Here is a 17595-nt window from a genome sequence, read left to right on the forward strand (position 1 = left end):
TGCAGTCGTTTCCGCTGATTAGTGAAAACCACATCGATTAAACAAGGAACACTGAGCTCTGAGTGTGCGGGCTAAAGAGGAGGCTCCTCAGATGCAGCTCGAGCGTCTCCCGTCCCAGCCCATCCCACCCCACCTCTAGGTTCCGGTCTGGGGCACAATAGCTTACTTTTTATCGGCACTTGAAAGTCCCTTTTGAAGGTGATAATTTCCTTGGTCGTTCTTTTTGCCAGATTGGAGGCTGAAGACTTGGGCCATGGGGGGTGGGCGCAGGGAATGTGGATGCTGTCTTTCTCCCCGCCCCCTTTGGTGGTGTTTATGACAGTCTCGGGAAGTCCGGGCTGCTCTCTGACACTTGTTCTGTGGCTGAGGATGAGCTCGGTCCGCCTCCACCTCCCCGGTACTTCCCTCTCAGGCATCTGCCATCCCCCCACTCTCTGGGTCAAGAGAATTTCTTATGGGTGTCTTCTACTTTTGTTTTAGGTAAAATGTCGGCTCCAGGACCTTACCAAGCAGCTGCAGGCCCTTCTGTAATGCCTACCGCACCCCCAACCTATGAAGAAACAGTGGGTGTCAACAGTTACTACCCAACGCCCCCAGCACCTCAGCCGGGACCAGCCACAGGGCTCATTACGGGCCCGGATGGGAAGGGCATGAATCCACCTTCGTACTACACCCAGCCCGTGCCTGTCCCCAACGCCAACGCAAGTATGTCTGTCCCCCAGGTCCTTGCCACTCCTCAGTCACCCAGCCTGTGGACTCCAGGAGGGGAAGGGTGGCAGTGAGGGGCCCAAGTGTAAAGCCAGATGACAGGCACTGTGATGTCCACCCCACCCTAGATTCTCATAGGACATTTCAGACATCCCGTTGTTGAGGCCTGCAATTTCCCTATTACACGACACATTTAGTGGCCAGCAAGATGGCGCAATGGCTAAAAGTGCTTGCTGCTGAGCCTGACTACCCAAGTTTGTTCCCCAGGACTCAAATGGCGGAAAGAACTGGCTCCCCAAAGCTGTCCTCTGACCTCCACATGCATGTATGTGTGCGTGCGCACAGACAAGCACAGACGTTAGTAAAAATGTGATCGAAATAAACAAACAAAAACCCCAGGAAAAATATGTTTAGGATCCTCCCATGCCTGCCGGGCTGTCCGCCCTCGATGCCACCCAGAGTACGTGGGAGGTTGTGAGTTCCGAGACGAGGGCGGAGAAAGAAATCCCGTCCTGCGGCCAGCTGCCGTGGGAACAGGAGCAAGAGGCAAACCACACGGAGTAAGAAGACGATGCAGAGCTGCCTCCTGTCTATTGGTGCAGGGTCTTGCCCAGACCCATGGGGCCTCCTCCAGAGTCCTTGTCCTTGAGGTCCTGTGTAGCCAGGTGTGTGAGAGCACTCCTTGGCTCTGTGAGCTGATGAGAACCCTCTGAGTTCGCCTACCCTGCCCTTCATCTTTGTTTCTGTTTGTGTGTGTACCCGTGGGGGCCAGAGGTCAACCACAGGAGCTATCCACCAAGTTCTGTTTAGTTTAAAAATGTGTGTGTGTGTATGTGTCTGTGTGTATGTGTGAGCGTGCATGTGTGCATATGTGTATGTGTGTATGATGTGCCTGTATGCAGGCTTACGTCAGTGTGCACGCATGCTTGTGTGTGTGTACATGTGCGCTATATATTTATATAAATATATTTTTATGAAATGCATTAGCACGTGTGTGTTGGGTAGGTGCTACCAAGTATGTATTATGTATGTATGTATGTACGTATGTGTGTGTGTGTATGTATGTATGTATGTACATATGTGTACCATGTTGCATACCTGATACAGAATTTGCCTTTGGATTTGCAGGGGTTGTGAGCTACCATGTGGGTGCTGGGAAGAGCGGCCAGTGCTCTTAATCGCTGAGCCATCTCTCCAGCCCTCCCACCTTTCTTTTTTTTTTTTTTGGTTTTTTTTTTCGGAGCTGGGGAGCTGGGGACTGAACCCAGGGCCTTGCGCTTCCTAGGTAAGCACTCTACCACTGAGCTAAATCCCCAGCCCCACCTCCCACCTTTCTTATGTCTCACTTCCCTCATCTGTGATGTCTGGAAGCAGCCCTCTGAGTCAGGGGTCATTCCCTCTGAGTCAGGGGTCATTCTGTTAAAATTAACTTCCCTGTGTGGAGCACAGAGCCATCCTCGGCTAAGAAGAAACAAGTGTGGTTTTTGTCCGGGTAGAGAGTGAGCCAGCAGCCTTTCCGAGACGGTATTGTACGTAGCTGTAGTTGGTGTGTGGACCAGGCTAGTTCTGGGCTCCTGATTTTCCTACCTCTAATTCCCAAATGCTCGGACTGCAGCTGTGCCTCACTGTGCCCAATGTACGAGGTCCTGAGGGCTGCCACGGACTAGGCGACCACGCAGCCAACTGAACCACCGCAGCAGCCCCGCGTCTATTAGACCATCCTGTGGCCAAGGAATAACTTGTCCCTGAACCAAAGCAAAACAAGAATTACTTAATGCAAGTTTGTGAATAGCCAAAGGGTGCTTCTTCTTGCCTTTTGGAATCAGAGTCTCAGTGTTATGAGTTAATGCTGGGTGGCCCCAGTCCCCTGACCCCAGGCCATGTAAATGGCATTTTAAGGACCTAGAAGTGGAGGAGTATGGCTTTGACAGAGACCCTCCAGAGCCTCTGTCACTGGAATCACCTCCTGGCTTCCATATATGTCTTGCAGCTCGGCTTGTGGCTTTCTTCTAAGCAGTGTTTTATGGATTTAATCTGTGGATCAACTCGGTTTCCTGGCTGTGGGCTTGTGTTTTCCAGTTGGTATAGCATTATCATCAGGTGTCAGAGTGCACCTGTTGTGTGTGTGTGTGTGTGTGTGTGTGCGTGTGCACATGTGTGTGTGCACATGTGTGTGTGCACATGTGTGCCTGCATGCAGGTGTATGTGAATGTGTGCATATGTTTGTGGGTATGTGTATGCTTCTGTGTGTGTGTGTGTGTGTGTGTATATATGTCTGTGTGCGTGTATGTGTATGTGTGTCTGTGTGTGTGTGTGTGCACATGTATGCCTGCATGCAGGCGTATGTGAATGTGTGCATGCATTTGTGGGTATGTATATGTTTGCATGTGTGTCTGTGTGTGTGTGCGTCTGTCTGTCTGTGCATGCCTACATGCAAGTGTATGTGAATGTGTGCATGCGTTTGTGGGTATGTATATATTTGTGTGTGTGTGTGTGTGTGTGTGTGTGCACGTGTGTGCCTGCATGCAGGCATATGTGAATGGGTGAATGTGTGAATGTGTTTGTGGGTATGTATATATTTGTGTGTGTGTGTGTGTGCATGTGTGTGCCTGCATGCAGGTGTATGTGAATGTTTGCATGCGTTTGTGGGTATGTATATATTTGTGTGTGTGTGTGTGTGTGTGTGTGTGTTGGAGGTGGGTCTTGGTGGCAAATGTACATTTGATGTCCTTAGAGATTAGGCAATATTTGCCTTGCAGGATCCTGGTAGCACTTGTCCCTTTGACTTCAGTAACAGCCATGCAGAGAAGGAATTCTTGAGCCTACAAGTTCACTCCGCACCACTTTAGCTCATGGCACAGTTGTCAGCCACCACTTCCAGAACATTCCCAGCTCACCTCTCCACTTAACTTCCGGCAGCCCCTCCTGGCTGTGGAAAATCAGGCTTAAAACTCATCATGTCCCTGCATCTCTAATCCCGTCTGCAAACCACCTCAGTGAGCCAATGGCGGACCTAAAGAAGGAAGGGATTTGGGGCCGCAGCTGCGGCTGCTCCACTGAGTCCGAGCTCTAGGCCCAGAGTCTGGGCATTGATGTCTTCAATAAGGGCCTCCCCAGGACAGCTGGTCTAGAAGAGCCAGGTCCTGCCAGGGGGACAGGAAAATCTTTCTCTCTCCTCTGTAAACTTTAGAAAATTCCTCAGAAAATTCTGAAAACCTGTCACCATTTTCTCTCTTCTGTTTGTCATTTTTCTTTCTCTTTCTTTTCTGTTTTAAAACATTCATGATACTCAGGGGGCACAGGAGGAGAATTGCCTTAAATCCAAGGCCAGCATTATCTGTGTAGTAAGTTCCTGGTTAGCCAGGCCCTCTTCCGTCCCACACCTTTCTAAACATTGCGTGTACACAGATACACTCGACATAGAAGCAACTATTATAGGCTGCTGAGGCAGGAGGACCACGGATTTAAAGGCAGCATGGGCTATGTGTAAGATTCTCATAATCACAAAAAGATGAAGGAAAAACACTTTAATTATTCCACTTAAAAATAATACTTGATTTATTCTTTGAACATTTCGTGTGTGTCTGTCTGTCTGTCTGTTCATATATTCTTGATCCACATCATCCACCTCCCCCTCCCTCACTCTCCCTGTCTGCCTCCTTCCCACTCTTTCCTATGCTTTAATTACATTAAAGTACAGCTCGGTGGTGTCAGGTTCCCCTCCACTGTTTAGCTTCTGAACTCTTCATCTTCCCAGAGGGAAGATGGCCTTTAAACTGCATCTTCACACAGGCATGACTGACGTGGGCTCCTCTAGGCGTCGCTGGAGTCTCCCCGTGCTCGTCCTTCTGTGACTGGCTGTGTCAGAGTCTCCATCCCTTGAAGGCTGAGATAACTGTCTAGACGACTGCATCTTATTTCATCCTTGGAAGCCACTGGGCGATCTCTGCTTTTGGGCAGCAAGAATGATGCCACAGTGAGCTTGGGCTCCAGGGTCACCGCCGTAGCCCCAGCCCTCCTGTGTTGACATCAGCAAGCACGCTTTCTTGCTCACTGCAGAACCCGTAACCTACAACCCTCTGCTTTTAGTTGCAGTGCAGACGGTTTATGTGCAGCAGCCCATCTCCTTCTACGACCGCCCCATCCAGATGTGCTGTCCTTCCTGCAACAAGATGATCGTGACCCAGTTGTCCTACAATGCGGGAGCCCTCACCTGGCTCTCCTGCGGCAGTCTGTGTCTGCTGGGGTGAGTGTACTGCCTTGGCCTCTGGAGGTGCCCACTCTGGGGTGACGGGTATTCAGACTGGGAACCTAACTGTGACAGGGGCTGTCCCATGTGTGTTGTAGGGATGTCTGAGTGTGGGAATGTGTATGCATGGCTATAGAGGTCAAAGTTAGCCTCTTGTTTGCCTTGTCTACTAAGACAAGGTCTCTCACTGCTCTTAGATCTGTTGAAGAGATTGAAGTGGCTGAGTAGTAAGCCCCAAAGACCCTGACTAACTCCCCACCTCAGGATTATAAGCTGATGCCGTCAGGCCTTTTTCCCGGATACCTTCAAGATAATTCAAGAAATTACTTCCCTTTCCATTTCTCCTCCCTCTCTCCCTTCCTCTATTGGGCGTGAGTGCGTGTGTGCGTGTGTGTGAACATGGACATATGCTGTGGTACACATGTCAAGATTAGAGGACAACTTTCAGTGAACAGTTCTTTCTGCCATGTGGTTCAGGGAATTGCACTCAGGTCCTCATGCTTGCAAGACAGATTCTTGTCTGAGTTACCTCCAGATACCTAGAGGATTCTCCTTCTCCTCCCCCTCCTCCTCCCCCCCCCTCCTCCTCCTCTCCCTCCTCTTCCTCCCTCTCTTCCTTCTCCTCCTCCTTCTCTTCCTCCCCCCATCTCCCTCCTCCTTCCCCTCCTCCCCCTTCCCCTCTTCCCTCCCTCCCCCTCCCCCCTTCTCCTGTTTTTATGGTGCTGAGGTCAGAACTCAGGATCTCTGCATGCTAGGCTAGCACCGTCTGTGTACTCAGCCTGGTTGAGGATGTTGAAGGCTGAGCAGGGTGGTTGTGTCCTGTAATCCCAGCACCAGCAGGAGGAGGCGAAGGTGGGAGGAATGAAAACAGAGTGAGACCTTGTCTCAGTAAAACACAAAGCAGGGCCAGAAGATGGCTCAGCAGGTACATGTGCTTGCCACCAAGCCTCACAAGCTGAGTTTGACCCCCAGAACCCACATAGTGGAAGCAAAGACTAAACTCCCTAAGTTGTCCTCCGACATCCACATGTGTGCATGACGCATAGGTATTCACACATACAGAGTGAATGAGTGAGGGAGTGAACGTAGAATTATAGATGGAAGTATCTGGAGCAGTACGCCTGGTCTCTGCTTTCCAGGTGTGTATAGCACCCCCTCCCCACAGGGCAACCACCAAAAATTTCCCTTGCAGCTGCAGAGTCCCCCTAAGTGGAAACACTGGGCTGTGTTCATGTAGGGACCCACAGAGCAGCTGTTCACATCTGTAGAGGGTGGGACCTTTTTGTCCTAGAATTTCATGACCTAAGTAATAATTTTTGCTTTGTCTCTGAGAAAAGCTTCAAATAGTTCATACCTTAACACACATAAATGCCTCCCCCCAGGTGTGCTTCTCCTTACAGCCTCTGGTATTTTCCCATTGCTAGTGCAGGGGGATTACATAAATATTTATGTCTGCACTAAAAGAGATGCTAGTCTCTGTTCTTGGAGAGAAATCTGAGCAAATGCAATTGCAGTTTTTCCTAAAGCAGGTAATAGTGGGAGCTTCACCCTGTGAGCCCCCTCACCTGTGAGCCCCCTGTACCTGTGAGCCCCCTCACCTGTGAGCCCCTGCCCCTGTGAGCCCCCTGCACCTGTGGAGCCCCTCACCTGTGAGCCCCTGCCCCTGTGAGCCCCTGCACCTATGAGCCCCTGCACCTGTGAGCCCCCTGCACCTGTAAGCCCCTCACCTGTGAGTCTCCTCACCTGTGAGCCCCTGCACTTGTGAGTCCCCTGTACCTGTGAGCCCCCTCACCTGTGAGCCCCTGCCCCTGTGAGCCCCTGCACCTGTGAGCCCCCTCACCCTGTGAGCCCCTGCCCCCTGGGAGCCCCCTGCACCTGTGAGCCCCCTCACCCATGAGCCACTGCACCATGAGCTCCTGCACCTGTGAGCCCCTGCACCTGTGAGCCCCCTCACCTGTGAGTCTCCTCACCTGTGAGCCCCTGCACCTGTTGAACCCCTACACCTGTGAGCCCCTGCACCTATAAGTCCCCGCACCTGTGAGCTCCTTGTGAGCCAGTTGGCTATAGCTGTGTGCTTTTTTCTGGACGAGCGGAGACATCCACTTTTGGGCAACCAACTCATATCTCTTCACAGTCTGCTTGTGACTTAAGGTGGACAAGGAACAATATTCTTCCTTATTTCAAAGATGTAGCGCCTTAGAGAGTCTGTTCTCTAGGGAAGAAGTAGAAATGGGCCTCTGGGTCTGCCCTTCTCTGTCTTGCCTATGTGGACTCTTGTGTCCATTCTTTGGGCAGAAGAGACTTAAATAAAAGTTCACTGCTAACTAGGTCTGCCATCCCAGCACTTAGGGGTGAGGTAGGATCACAAGCTCGGCCTGCTTGAACAACTGAGTGAGACAGTGTCCACAGTGAAGGAAAGCTGTGCGCGTGGTACACACCTGCACTGCCTAGAACTAAGGCTAGCCTCTGCCACATAGTGGGTTTGGGCTACCTGAGATGGTATTTCCAGAAACAAAAGTAAAATGATAACTGGGGGTATGGCAGAGTACAGAGTAGGGGAGGCTTGCCCAGCACGTGTGAGGCCTAGTTTCCATCCCCGTACCACAAAGTGCTGCCGGGCCTGATGGTGCACATCTGTCACCCTACTCTTAGTGAGATGTGGGTCTCACTGATCAGATTCCCTCGCAGGCAGATGGCTTCCCTTCTCTATGTGTAAGCTCCCACCTGTCTTGGGGAGTGTGCTGAGAATGAGCTCTGAGTGTTTGGGGTTGCAGCCAGCAGCCAGCAGTGTTTGGGTTTTATGACATTGGTAGGAAGCCCCACTCGTGTGTAGAAGACTGTTAAGAGGGGTCATCTGGGGAAGCCGATTTCCTGGTCAGTAGAACTCTGAAGACAGCTCTGTCCCCCAAGCTAACCCCAGCCCCTCCTGTTGAAGTTGGACCGGATGCTGCCGGCTTATTTGTTGGAATTTTCACGGTCATGTAGCTAGGTGGGCTGAGCAGGTAAAACACAGGCCATGGGACCATCTGACATGTGAACTCTGCCCGCCCCCCATGCCCTCTTTTCCCTCAAGACAAGGTTTCAGCCCTGGCTGTCCTGGAACTCTCTCTGTTGACCAGGGAGTCCTGTGTGACTTCTTTACAAACCAGTTTGCCAGTTCTTATCTAAGATGATGGTGGCTGCTGCTTCCTCTTCCTCCCCTCCTCTTCCCCTTCATCCTTCTCCTCCTTCAGACTCATCTTGAAGTCACAGGGTAGCCAAGGGTGTCCTTGAACTGCTCCCCCTGCCTCTACCTTTCTAGTGGTGGGATTACAGCCCACCCACGTCCAGTTGATGTGGTGCTAGGGGTGGACCCACAGCTTTGTGGGGCAGTCCAGAATGTCCCTTCTACCTTTTGGGTTCACTTTGCTTTTTTTCCATGCTGGAGATACAGTTCAGCTCCCCCACATGCTGGGCAAGCACTTTCCCACTGAGCTGCATCCTGAGTGCTGGTGTTTTGTTGCTTTTCCAGTCTTAACTGAGTAGCCCAGGCTGGCTTTAAATCAAAATTCTCCTGCCTCTGTCTTTCTAGTGACAGGATCTCAGGTGTGTACCACCATGCCTGGCTATGCCTCGTTTCCATACTCTGGATACTGGTTTTGGGTTTGGGGGCCCACCTAGAGTTTCCAGGGCGGTCCTGTATTAAGAGAATTATTTTTGCAAAGATGATGGTGGCTGCTGCTTCCTCTTCCTTTCCTTTTTGAGTCAGGGTCTCCTGTATCCAAGGCTGGCCTCCAACTACCCTGGTGGTCAAAAATGACCTTGAATTTCTGATCCTCCTGCCTGTGTCTTCTGAGTGCTGGCTTGCACATCTGGAATGTTTTGTGCGTGCAGGGACATGTTCTTCCAGATGGTCTTCAGCTCCACCCCCAGCCCATCAAAGGCCCTTCAGGGGTTTCCAGTGCAAGTGCACAAACCCGTGCTCTTGGCTGCACCAGCCTCCTTCTGCAGCTGGTGACGTGTTCCTTGTGTTTCTCCTCCCAGATGCATCGCTGGCTGCTGCTTCATTCCGTTTTGCGTGGATGCCCTGCAGGATGTGGACCATTACTGCCCCAACTGCAAAGCGCTCCTGGGCACCTACAAACGTTTGTAGGACTCGGCCAGCCACAGGGGAGGTAGACAAGTGCTACCGGGAGTCACCCAACCCTTGCCCAGCGCAGCCAGAAGAGGTCCCTTCCTTGATCTCTTCATGGGCTTGTCTTCGTGTCTTTTAGGGGGTGGGGAAAGTCGGAAAAGTAACAAACCCCCAAACCCAGAAACTGCTGCTGGAGTTGTGCCCTGCACATGCAAAGACGTGGACCTTGGGTGTTGCTTCAGGGGTTTACCGCCTGCTCTCGTTACCCCACTAACTGTGATTGTTACTCCATTTGCATCTCCTCTGCTGATTTGCCATTGCCTGCCCCCTCTTCCTCAAGAAGAGGCCTTCCTGGTGCCAGGCTCAAAACCCGAAGCCACAGTTTGCCTTATTTTTCACTGTTTGGCTTGATCTGTTCCGTCTCTCCCAGCCCTAATGACAGAGACCTCGCCTTAAAGACTTTGCGGTTCTGTAATTGCAGACTTCTCCGGCACTCAGAATCACTTTAATTCCATAGAGTTGTTCCTCTCCACACACACCCCTCCCCCGGTGCACAGAAGGGCTGCTGACACCCACCAGACTCATACAGAGAGGGTCACAAGTACTAAATGAAAGGCTCCCAGCCCACCTTGTCTCAGCCCCTGTCCTGCGAAGGGACTCCTTCCTCACACAGTTTCTGTGACTTCCTTTTGTTCTTAAACACATGGAAGTTACTTGGCAGGGAGACATTTCTAGAATAATTTTTGTGATCACGATACACCCTTCATTCTCCATTTGCTGGCGTGTTTTTAGTCCGTTTGGTTTTAGTTTTCCACATACAGTCTAGCTCGTGGCCAGCCTTGAGCTCCGAGGAGATCCTCCATCTTCTCCTCTCAAATACCCAGGGCCCAGACATTTGCCTCTGCACCTGCTGGGCTTTTTCTCTCATTTTTCCTTAACAGAAAAACAAACAGGTAATTTCATCGACTGCCTATGTAGGTTTGGTGTGGTTTTGAAAACCTTGTTTCCATGGGGCCCCTTTGGGGGAGTCAGGGGACCCGTACACGAGCCCATGCTTCAATGCGGAGAGATTGGCTGCTGGAACCCCCTGAAGCATGATTTCATGTTTTAGAAATGAGCTTCTGTGGTACGGTCATCATGGTCTCCAACATCAACAGACAAGGTAGAAGGATGTCAACGACAAAGATAAATTCAGGGCTCTTTCGAGGGTCACCACTCTGTCCTGTGTAACATTGACACAGTCTGGCCAGCCTTTCGGGAGGCCCTGGCTCCCTCCTAAACCCATGTAGGATCTGCTGCAAGTAACAGTGTATGAAGTCAACCTGACCCGGAACAGAAGTCTGCATATTGGTTAAGATACAGCCTATGAGCTCTTCATACAACGATCCAGAAGTACTAGCCATCATTTTTGCAGTGAATTATGGGTACCATACATGACTTTGATGATATCTGCTTTTAAACAAATAAAATCTTTGATCACTCAGTGAACAATTCAGTTCACCTGTTAGGAAGAAAGGCCTTGTGTGTGTTTCCAGGAGTTGCCCAAAGAATCTTGGGCTGCTCTGTTCCACTAGGAAATCTTTCCTGACCCACCTCAGGCTTCAGCCACAGCAAGATGACCGTTGCTAACGAGTTGCATTCGAAGGTTTGGCAGTCGGAGCCCATGGCTGTCACTGATGGCAGCGAGCCATGGCTTTCAAGTTTTAATAAAACGCCAAGAAGAAAGCTGTCCCCATTCACTCTCCGAACAAAACCCTCCTTGTTCATCGGCCCGGGGTGGCTATGAGATGCTAGGAGAGGGGGTGCCAAGCCCAAAGTGTGGCTGCCACCCCTTCCTCCTACCTGTGGTGACAGCTAGGTGTGGGGGAACTGAATCATTTAGTTGTGGTTTATATTGCACTGAAACCCTTATTTCTGAAATCGCTGCTCGTGGGGTCTCAACCGCTCAGTTTCTCTTTTATTTGGTCAAGGGAGTTCAAGGCCATGCAGTTAGAAGTTTGGCTGTCATTGTGATGTGTAACTGATCTCAAGCTGGTATTCATTACACATGCAGAGTCTTCTAAACAAAGGCCCTGTGTCAAGGACTTCAAGATATATATTACATGGAGTTAAGTGCCAAGATGGCCACGTGTTTTTGTGAATTTAGACTCCTGCCACTGTTTCTTGGGGGGTAGACGAGTAGGCTAGCCCCTGAGGTCCATGGATCTACCTAGGCAGACTGCTATCTGGCTGACAGTCAACATATATCCTAGGCTTCCTTTTACCACACCCCCACACAGGACTGTACAGACTCTCCAAGAAGGGACTTTGGAGGGGTGGCTATTTCCCTGTAAGCCTGTGGGTAGAGAAGCTGAGAGGGCGATGCAGGAAGCCACGGTGTGGATGCACAGGAAGTGACTGGCCTTCGGTAGCTTTCTGCTCTTGGGCCACGGCTTTTGACTTGCAATACAGGGTGGGCATGAATGCTTCTACCTCAGGGTCTCTTCACCTGACCTCTGTCATTTCTTCACTCCCTTCTGCCTGTTCTCTACTACTAGGGATCAAACCCATGGCCTCCCCCATCCTAGGAGTAGTACTAGTCCTAGTACAGGACTAGGCCAAACAACTGCCCTCCTAGGGAGGTCAGCTGCACCTGTTTGCAAGAGCTCCTTGCTGATGTTGTTAACTGTACCCACACCCCACGAGGGATAGAGAGGGTCTTGTTGACTGTACCCACACCCCACGAGGGATAGAGAGGGTCTTGTTGACTGTACCCACACCCCATGAGGGATAGAGAGGGTCTTCTTGACTGTACCCACACTCCCCATGGAGGATAGAGAGGGTCTTGTTGACTGTACCCACACTCCCCATGGAGGATAGAGAGGGTCTTGTTGACTGTACCCACACTCCCCATGGAGGATAGAGAGGGTCTTGTTGACTGTACCCACACCCCCACAAGGGATACAGGGGGTCTTGTTGACTGTACCCACACCCCCACAAGGGATACAGGGGGTCTTGTTAACTGTACCCACAGCCCCGATGGAAGGATACAGAGGGTCTTGTTGACTGTACCCACACCCCCACGAGGGATAGAGAGAGTCTTGTTGACTGTACCCACACTCCCCATGGAGGGGTAGACAGGGTCTTGTTGACTGTACCCACAGCCCCGATGGAAGGATACAGAGGGTCTTGTTGACTGTACTCACACCCCTGATGGAGGAATAGACAAGGTCTTGTTGACTGCATCCGCACCCCCATGGAGGGGAGCCAAGAAGACAGGGGAGAGGTGGCTCTAGTGTGGCCGTGGGGAAAGCTTCACCCCTGCTTGGTAATGACTTCCTTTGAACTTTGTGGGGGAGGGGTATCACACCCCTACACCAAAACCCTTACCTATGTTCTGTAAGGAGTCCCAGTAAACTCATTCACACCCTGAGTAAACTTGGGCAGAATTTGGCCTTGGTTTGCAATTTTGACTTTGGGAGGAGAGGTAGAATTTGCTTAGGTCCTTTCCTGGAAGGAATTCTAGTAACCATGTGAGATCCTGAGCCCTTGATTTGGCCATTTATTGTTTTCTCTGTTCTGTTTTGGTTTTGAACCAGGCCAGAGTCCACTATTCAGGCAGATAGAGAGCTCCAGAGGTACCTTCGCCCTACCTACCCTCCCCCAACCCCAGCACTGGCATGAGAGGCACTACCACTCTTAAAGACTCCAGAATGCACAAGAGGGCGCATGGCAAGACTGCTGGGGGTGGGGAGCTTGCGGCTGCTTTCCTAAGCTGTAATTTGCATTTTGTGTTCCTGTCTGAAATTAAAGCAGCAGAAAGAATGCTCGCCCCATGCCAAATGGGAGGTGGTGGCTGAGGATAGGACCTCCCTCCATAGGCCTCAGTCTAAGACAGTCAGGAGAGTGTATCTTGCTGAAGGGTCTTTTTGTGTGTCTTCCTGGGTATGTGCATGTAGGGGTTTGGGTGTGACTGGTGTGGGGGTCTGTTATATAAACTTTTCTAGAATGGACAGTGTAGCCCTGTGCTGTGGGAGCTTGGTGTGCGTGTGTGGTAGAGGGTGTCTCTGATGACAATGGCATGGCCAGCTCACTAGCCGTCAGCCTAGGGTCAGCTGTTTGTGGCCACTGGAACATAATGACAGGGTGTGTCCCGTGTCACCATGTGGTTGATTTGGTGTTGCGATCTGTCTTCTGCTGCTGTTCTAAGTCCGTGCTCTCTTGTTTTGTGTGCAGCTTGCTCTATGCCTGGCAGCAGTGTGTCAGTGCAGGCCTCCACCAAAGACAGTTGTGAGTGTGCGTGCATGCGTGCATGTGTGTGAAAGCCAAGCCCCTTGAAAGAAGCTCCTAAGATACTTTGCTGACATGAGCACTGAAGGATGCGCTAGCACGCTCCTGCCTGGCTTTCCCTACTTGCAGCCATTCAGTCTTGTCTGAAGTTCCAGCCAAGGCAAGACATAGTGGGAAAGACTTGCTAGGCCAGAAGAATGCTCTCCACAGCTTTTGTACATGGTGCCTGGGGGACCCCAAACCCCTCTAGCAGCATGATCAGTGTGGGCTGGTTACCACAGAAATGCTTTCTTTGTGTTGTCTTAGTAATTAAAAGGGAAGATGCCTGAATAGGACCGTAACAAGCCTTCCTCTTTTAACGATGGAGGGGCTGAGCTGTCTCCAGCCCAGTACGGTGATAACCTACTGACGTGGGCTTGGTTGCTTACAGCAGACAGTTCAGACGACCTCCTGAAGAATTAGGTCAGTTTTGGTCACTTGTGTTCCCTTTCTGATGTTCTTTTCCTTTGTTTTCTATTATTTATTGTTTGTTTATTTATATTTTCCCTTTCTTTTCTTTTTGAGAGGGTTCTATAGCCTGGGTTGGCCATGAACTCTTATGAGGCTATGTAGCCAAGATTGACCTTGAGTTTCTGATCTTCCCACCCCACCTCCCTACTGCAAGCACCCTTTGCCAGGTTTATGTGTGACAGAGATGGACCCAGAGCCCTGAACATGCAAGCCAAGTACTCTGCCCCTGAACTGATGTCCAGCCCTTCATGGTTGACTTCTGTCTGGCCTGGGATACTGGGTATGGTGCATTCTGTAAGCCCTGCCCTGGTTGGGTTATGTGCCATGCTCCAGGACACAGCCTTGAACATGAGAGGCTTTTGTGCCAGACAGCCTCAGTTCCGTATCCTGGACCCACATGGTAGGGTTCAACTCCTACAAGTTGCCCTCTGAGCTCCACACCCTGGCACAAACTCACAAATAAAATAACTCACAAATAAAATAAAATAAAATAATGCCGTCACATCCCTTGCTTCTTTATTGTGAAGATCTTGCTTGTAAATGCACACTGAGATGCCCTCACTCCTGCCAAGAACCCAGAAAGAAAGACCGGGGGGCTGGAGGAGACTGTGCATGCTGGGTAGCAATGTTGGAACTGTTCACAGCAGAGGGACTTCCTGTCTGAAACTCACCCAGGGCTTGTTAGAGTACATTACAGCACTGGCCACATCCTTCTATGTTGTTAGAGGTCAGGGCTGTGAGCTGTTGGATGTTCTGTGGCCTCCTTGGTCTCCACCCAATAGTCTCATGAGCTGTGGTTAACACACACACACACACACACACACACACACACACACACACACTTCAGTATTGCTTTCAGTACCTTCTAGGCACAAAAAAATCATTAGATTTTCTGCTAGAACCCCAGCAAAGTGCAGAGTCCACAGCCAATCCTCCCACATTTAGAATTCGTATCCCCGGCTGGCCTGAGCTTATGGTTAAACACATGTTACGTCCTAAAAAAGGAAAAAAGTGCCCATACCCCATGGTGTGGGTGAGCCTCAAAAGAATGAGGCAAAGAGAAAGCAGATGTGAGAGGCCATATGCCTCAGACAACCTGAGGTGCACAGAACAGAGCTGGGGATGGAGCTCAGCTGGTGGGGTGCTTACCCGGCATATGCAAATAAATCCCTGGGTTTCAGTCTCAGCACCACACCATTGAAGGGAACACTGGGGAGGAAAGATCAAGGAGGAAGAAAGGAAGGGAAGAAGGAGGACGGAGGAAGGAAGGGAAGAAGAAGGAAGGAGGAAAGAATGAAGGGAGGAGGAACTGTCAGCAGACACCTACTAGAGCTTTGAGGTAAGAAATTTTTTGTGGGGGTGGAGTTCATCTTTGCAGAGACTGAGTTAATTCACACCCCACATGATTCACTTGAAGTGTGTGATACATTTTGGTTTGGTTTTTGTTTCTGTTTTTTGTTTGTTTGTTTGTTTGTTTTGAGACAGGGTCTCATGTGGCTCAGGCTGCCCCCTAATTCCTGATTCTTCTACTTCTGCCTCGTAAGTGCTGGAATGACAGGTGCCAGCCACAAGCCCCTCAGCATAATGAACGATTTTGAGTATATTTGCAATGCTCTTAATATTTTACCTCCCCAAAAGGAACTTTGAACCCTTGAGTCATATGTGACCCTGCCCACCCACAGCCAATCAGTTTCTTGTTGTGAAGATTTACTTATTCTGGGTATTTCTTGTAGGCAGTCACATGATACCTGGGCTTCCCTGTGTGTCCTGATTTCTTAACATTTTGAGGTGAATGTAACTTGAACATTGTTCTCTTACTTTTCGTTGCTGTGTAGTGTTCCACAGTTGGAGTGAGACTTACGTATCCATTCACATGTTAGTGGCTAACACTAACTTTATCTTGGACAGGTTTGTGTTCTTAGGACATGCTATTCTCTGTATGTGCTGCCCAGAACTAAATGAATAGAGACATTCCATTTCATAGTAAAGATGGCTTCACAGTGCCTTGTTTGCTTATTTGTTTTGAGAGGGTCTCATTTGTTTAGCCCCAGCTATCCTCAGACTTACCACATCGCAGAGGACAACCTAAGCCTCCACTTTCCTAGAGCTGTAATTACAGGGATGCTGGCTATGCCTTGTTTATCCAGTGCTGGGCACCGAACCCAGAGCTTCACGCATGCTAGACAAGCAGGATCTACTAAGCCTGGCCCCGCATAGTTAGCGCCCATCTTATCGTCTTTTGAAATTCTGAGCAGTGGGTGGGTGGGCATGTTTGCAGATGGAAAGTTATAATTAACAAGCTGGTTAAGTGGGGCTCGGTGAGGCACGCCTATAATCCCCGCATGTCAGAAGTGGAGGCAAGAAGATCAGGATTCCAGGCTAGCCTGGCCTTCAGTGAGACCCCCGTCTCAAAAATCGAGCTTGCCAAACTACCCAGTGTGGCTCTGCCGGCACATGCTCTGTGCTCATGCCCTGGGAGCCCGGAACAGGCTCATCCTGAGCCCGGCAGCACAGCTGAGGAGCCCAGTCCTGGGGAAGGACAGTGGATAGAAACCACGTGAGCACAGGGCAGGTCGCTTCTTGCAGTCAGAGTGCATAGCCTGGGACAGTGAAAAGCAGTCTTGGATCAGCCTAGCATTCTGTGCTCTTTTGAAAGACTTAAGCATCAGGAAGGAGACAGAGGTCTTAAGCAGCACATCCTCTTCTCGTGCCCCTGTGGAGACCTTTTCATGGGAGGAAGGAGGAGAGATTTTTCTAGACCTTTCTCCTGGCTTGCACTCAGCACTTGGTGACTGTCCATGCCTAGACCCTTCCCCGTGTCGAGGGCCTTCAACACCAGGAGGAAGTGCTCCATAGAGACGGAAGAGGAGGCGGTGCTCCTCCAGCCTGTGTTGCAGTGAGGAGTCACAGGCTGTTGAGTTTGCCTTCCTGCCTGCTGCTCTTCTGGGTCAGCTTTGTGTGCCCTCCCTCTCCCAGCCTGCCTGAGGCCCCGGTTGCAGCAGGATCAGGAACTTGACCTCTGATTGAGAAAGTATATCAGCTGACAATGAGTAAGAGTTCACTAGTATGTTTGTGGGTGTCAGCCTGTCATTAAGGGTTTTCCCAACACGGCACATCAGAGCGGCAGTAAGGACAGTGTGGGCTAGCTACACACTGCAGCCATTTGGCAAGTGTCTCCTTCCCTAATTAACAGAGGAAAACACTGCACCGCTCAGAGTTAAGTTACTGATGCAGGTCCAGGTGAGCCTTTCCGGAGACTGTGGACCATGATGCCTTAGACCGTGCACCTTTTTATTGTTGTATAATATTTCACTTTATGGAATGCCCCAACTTGTCTATCCAGGTACTTTTTGAGAGCTGTTTGCTTGTGTTGTTTCTAACGCCAAGTAAAAATAGCAGCCGTGAACACCCATACAGAGTGAGGCTGTGTGTCCTTCCCCCCACACATTTATTTACTGGGTATGTGAATGTGTAGGCACACGTTTACCATGGTATGCATGTAGAGGTCATAGTATGGGAGTCACGTCTTTCCTTCCATCATGTGGGTCCTGGGGATTGAACTCGGATCACCAGGCTCAGTGGTGGGCACCTTCACAAGCTGGCCCATCTGGCCGGCCCCTTGTACCTTTCGTGGGTAAATGCTCACACTGACATGCTGGGACCTAAGAGAGATGTGTGCTTGTATAGAAACACACAGCTGCCTGCTTTTATTTGTGTTGCTTTTGTGTAAATCTCTGCCCTCTCC

The 17595-nt window shown here is 50.4% G+C and overlaps 1 protein-coding gene across 1 annotated transcript in view; it reads left to right on the forward strand.

The window, feature by feature from the left end:
• Litaf (lipopolysaccharide induced TNF factor) overlaps window positions 1–10796 on the forward strand; it is a 37150-nt gene extending 26354 nt beyond the window's left edge. Inside the window, exons 2-4 of the mRNA XM_032912638.1 lie at window positions 481–705; window positions 4798–4954; window positions 8981–10796. Coding sequence (XP_032768529.1) covers window positions 486–705; window positions 4798–4954; window positions 8981–9089 — 486 coding nt within the window. The 5' untranslated portion in view covers window positions 481–485 and the 3' untranslated portion in view covers window positions 9090–10796. The remainder of the gene's footprint in view (window positions 1–480; window positions 706–4797; window positions 4955–8980) is intronic.
• Window positions 10797–17595: the final 6799 nt, after the last annotated feature.

Source organism: Rattus rattus, chromosome 9 (assembly GCF_011064425.1).
Source record: "Rattus rattus isolate New Zealand chromosome 9, Rrattus_CSIRO_v1, whole genome shotgun sequence".
Classification (NCBI taxonomy): domain Eukaryota; kingdom Metazoa; phylum Chordata; class Mammalia; order Rodentia; family Muridae; genus Rattus; species Rattus rattus.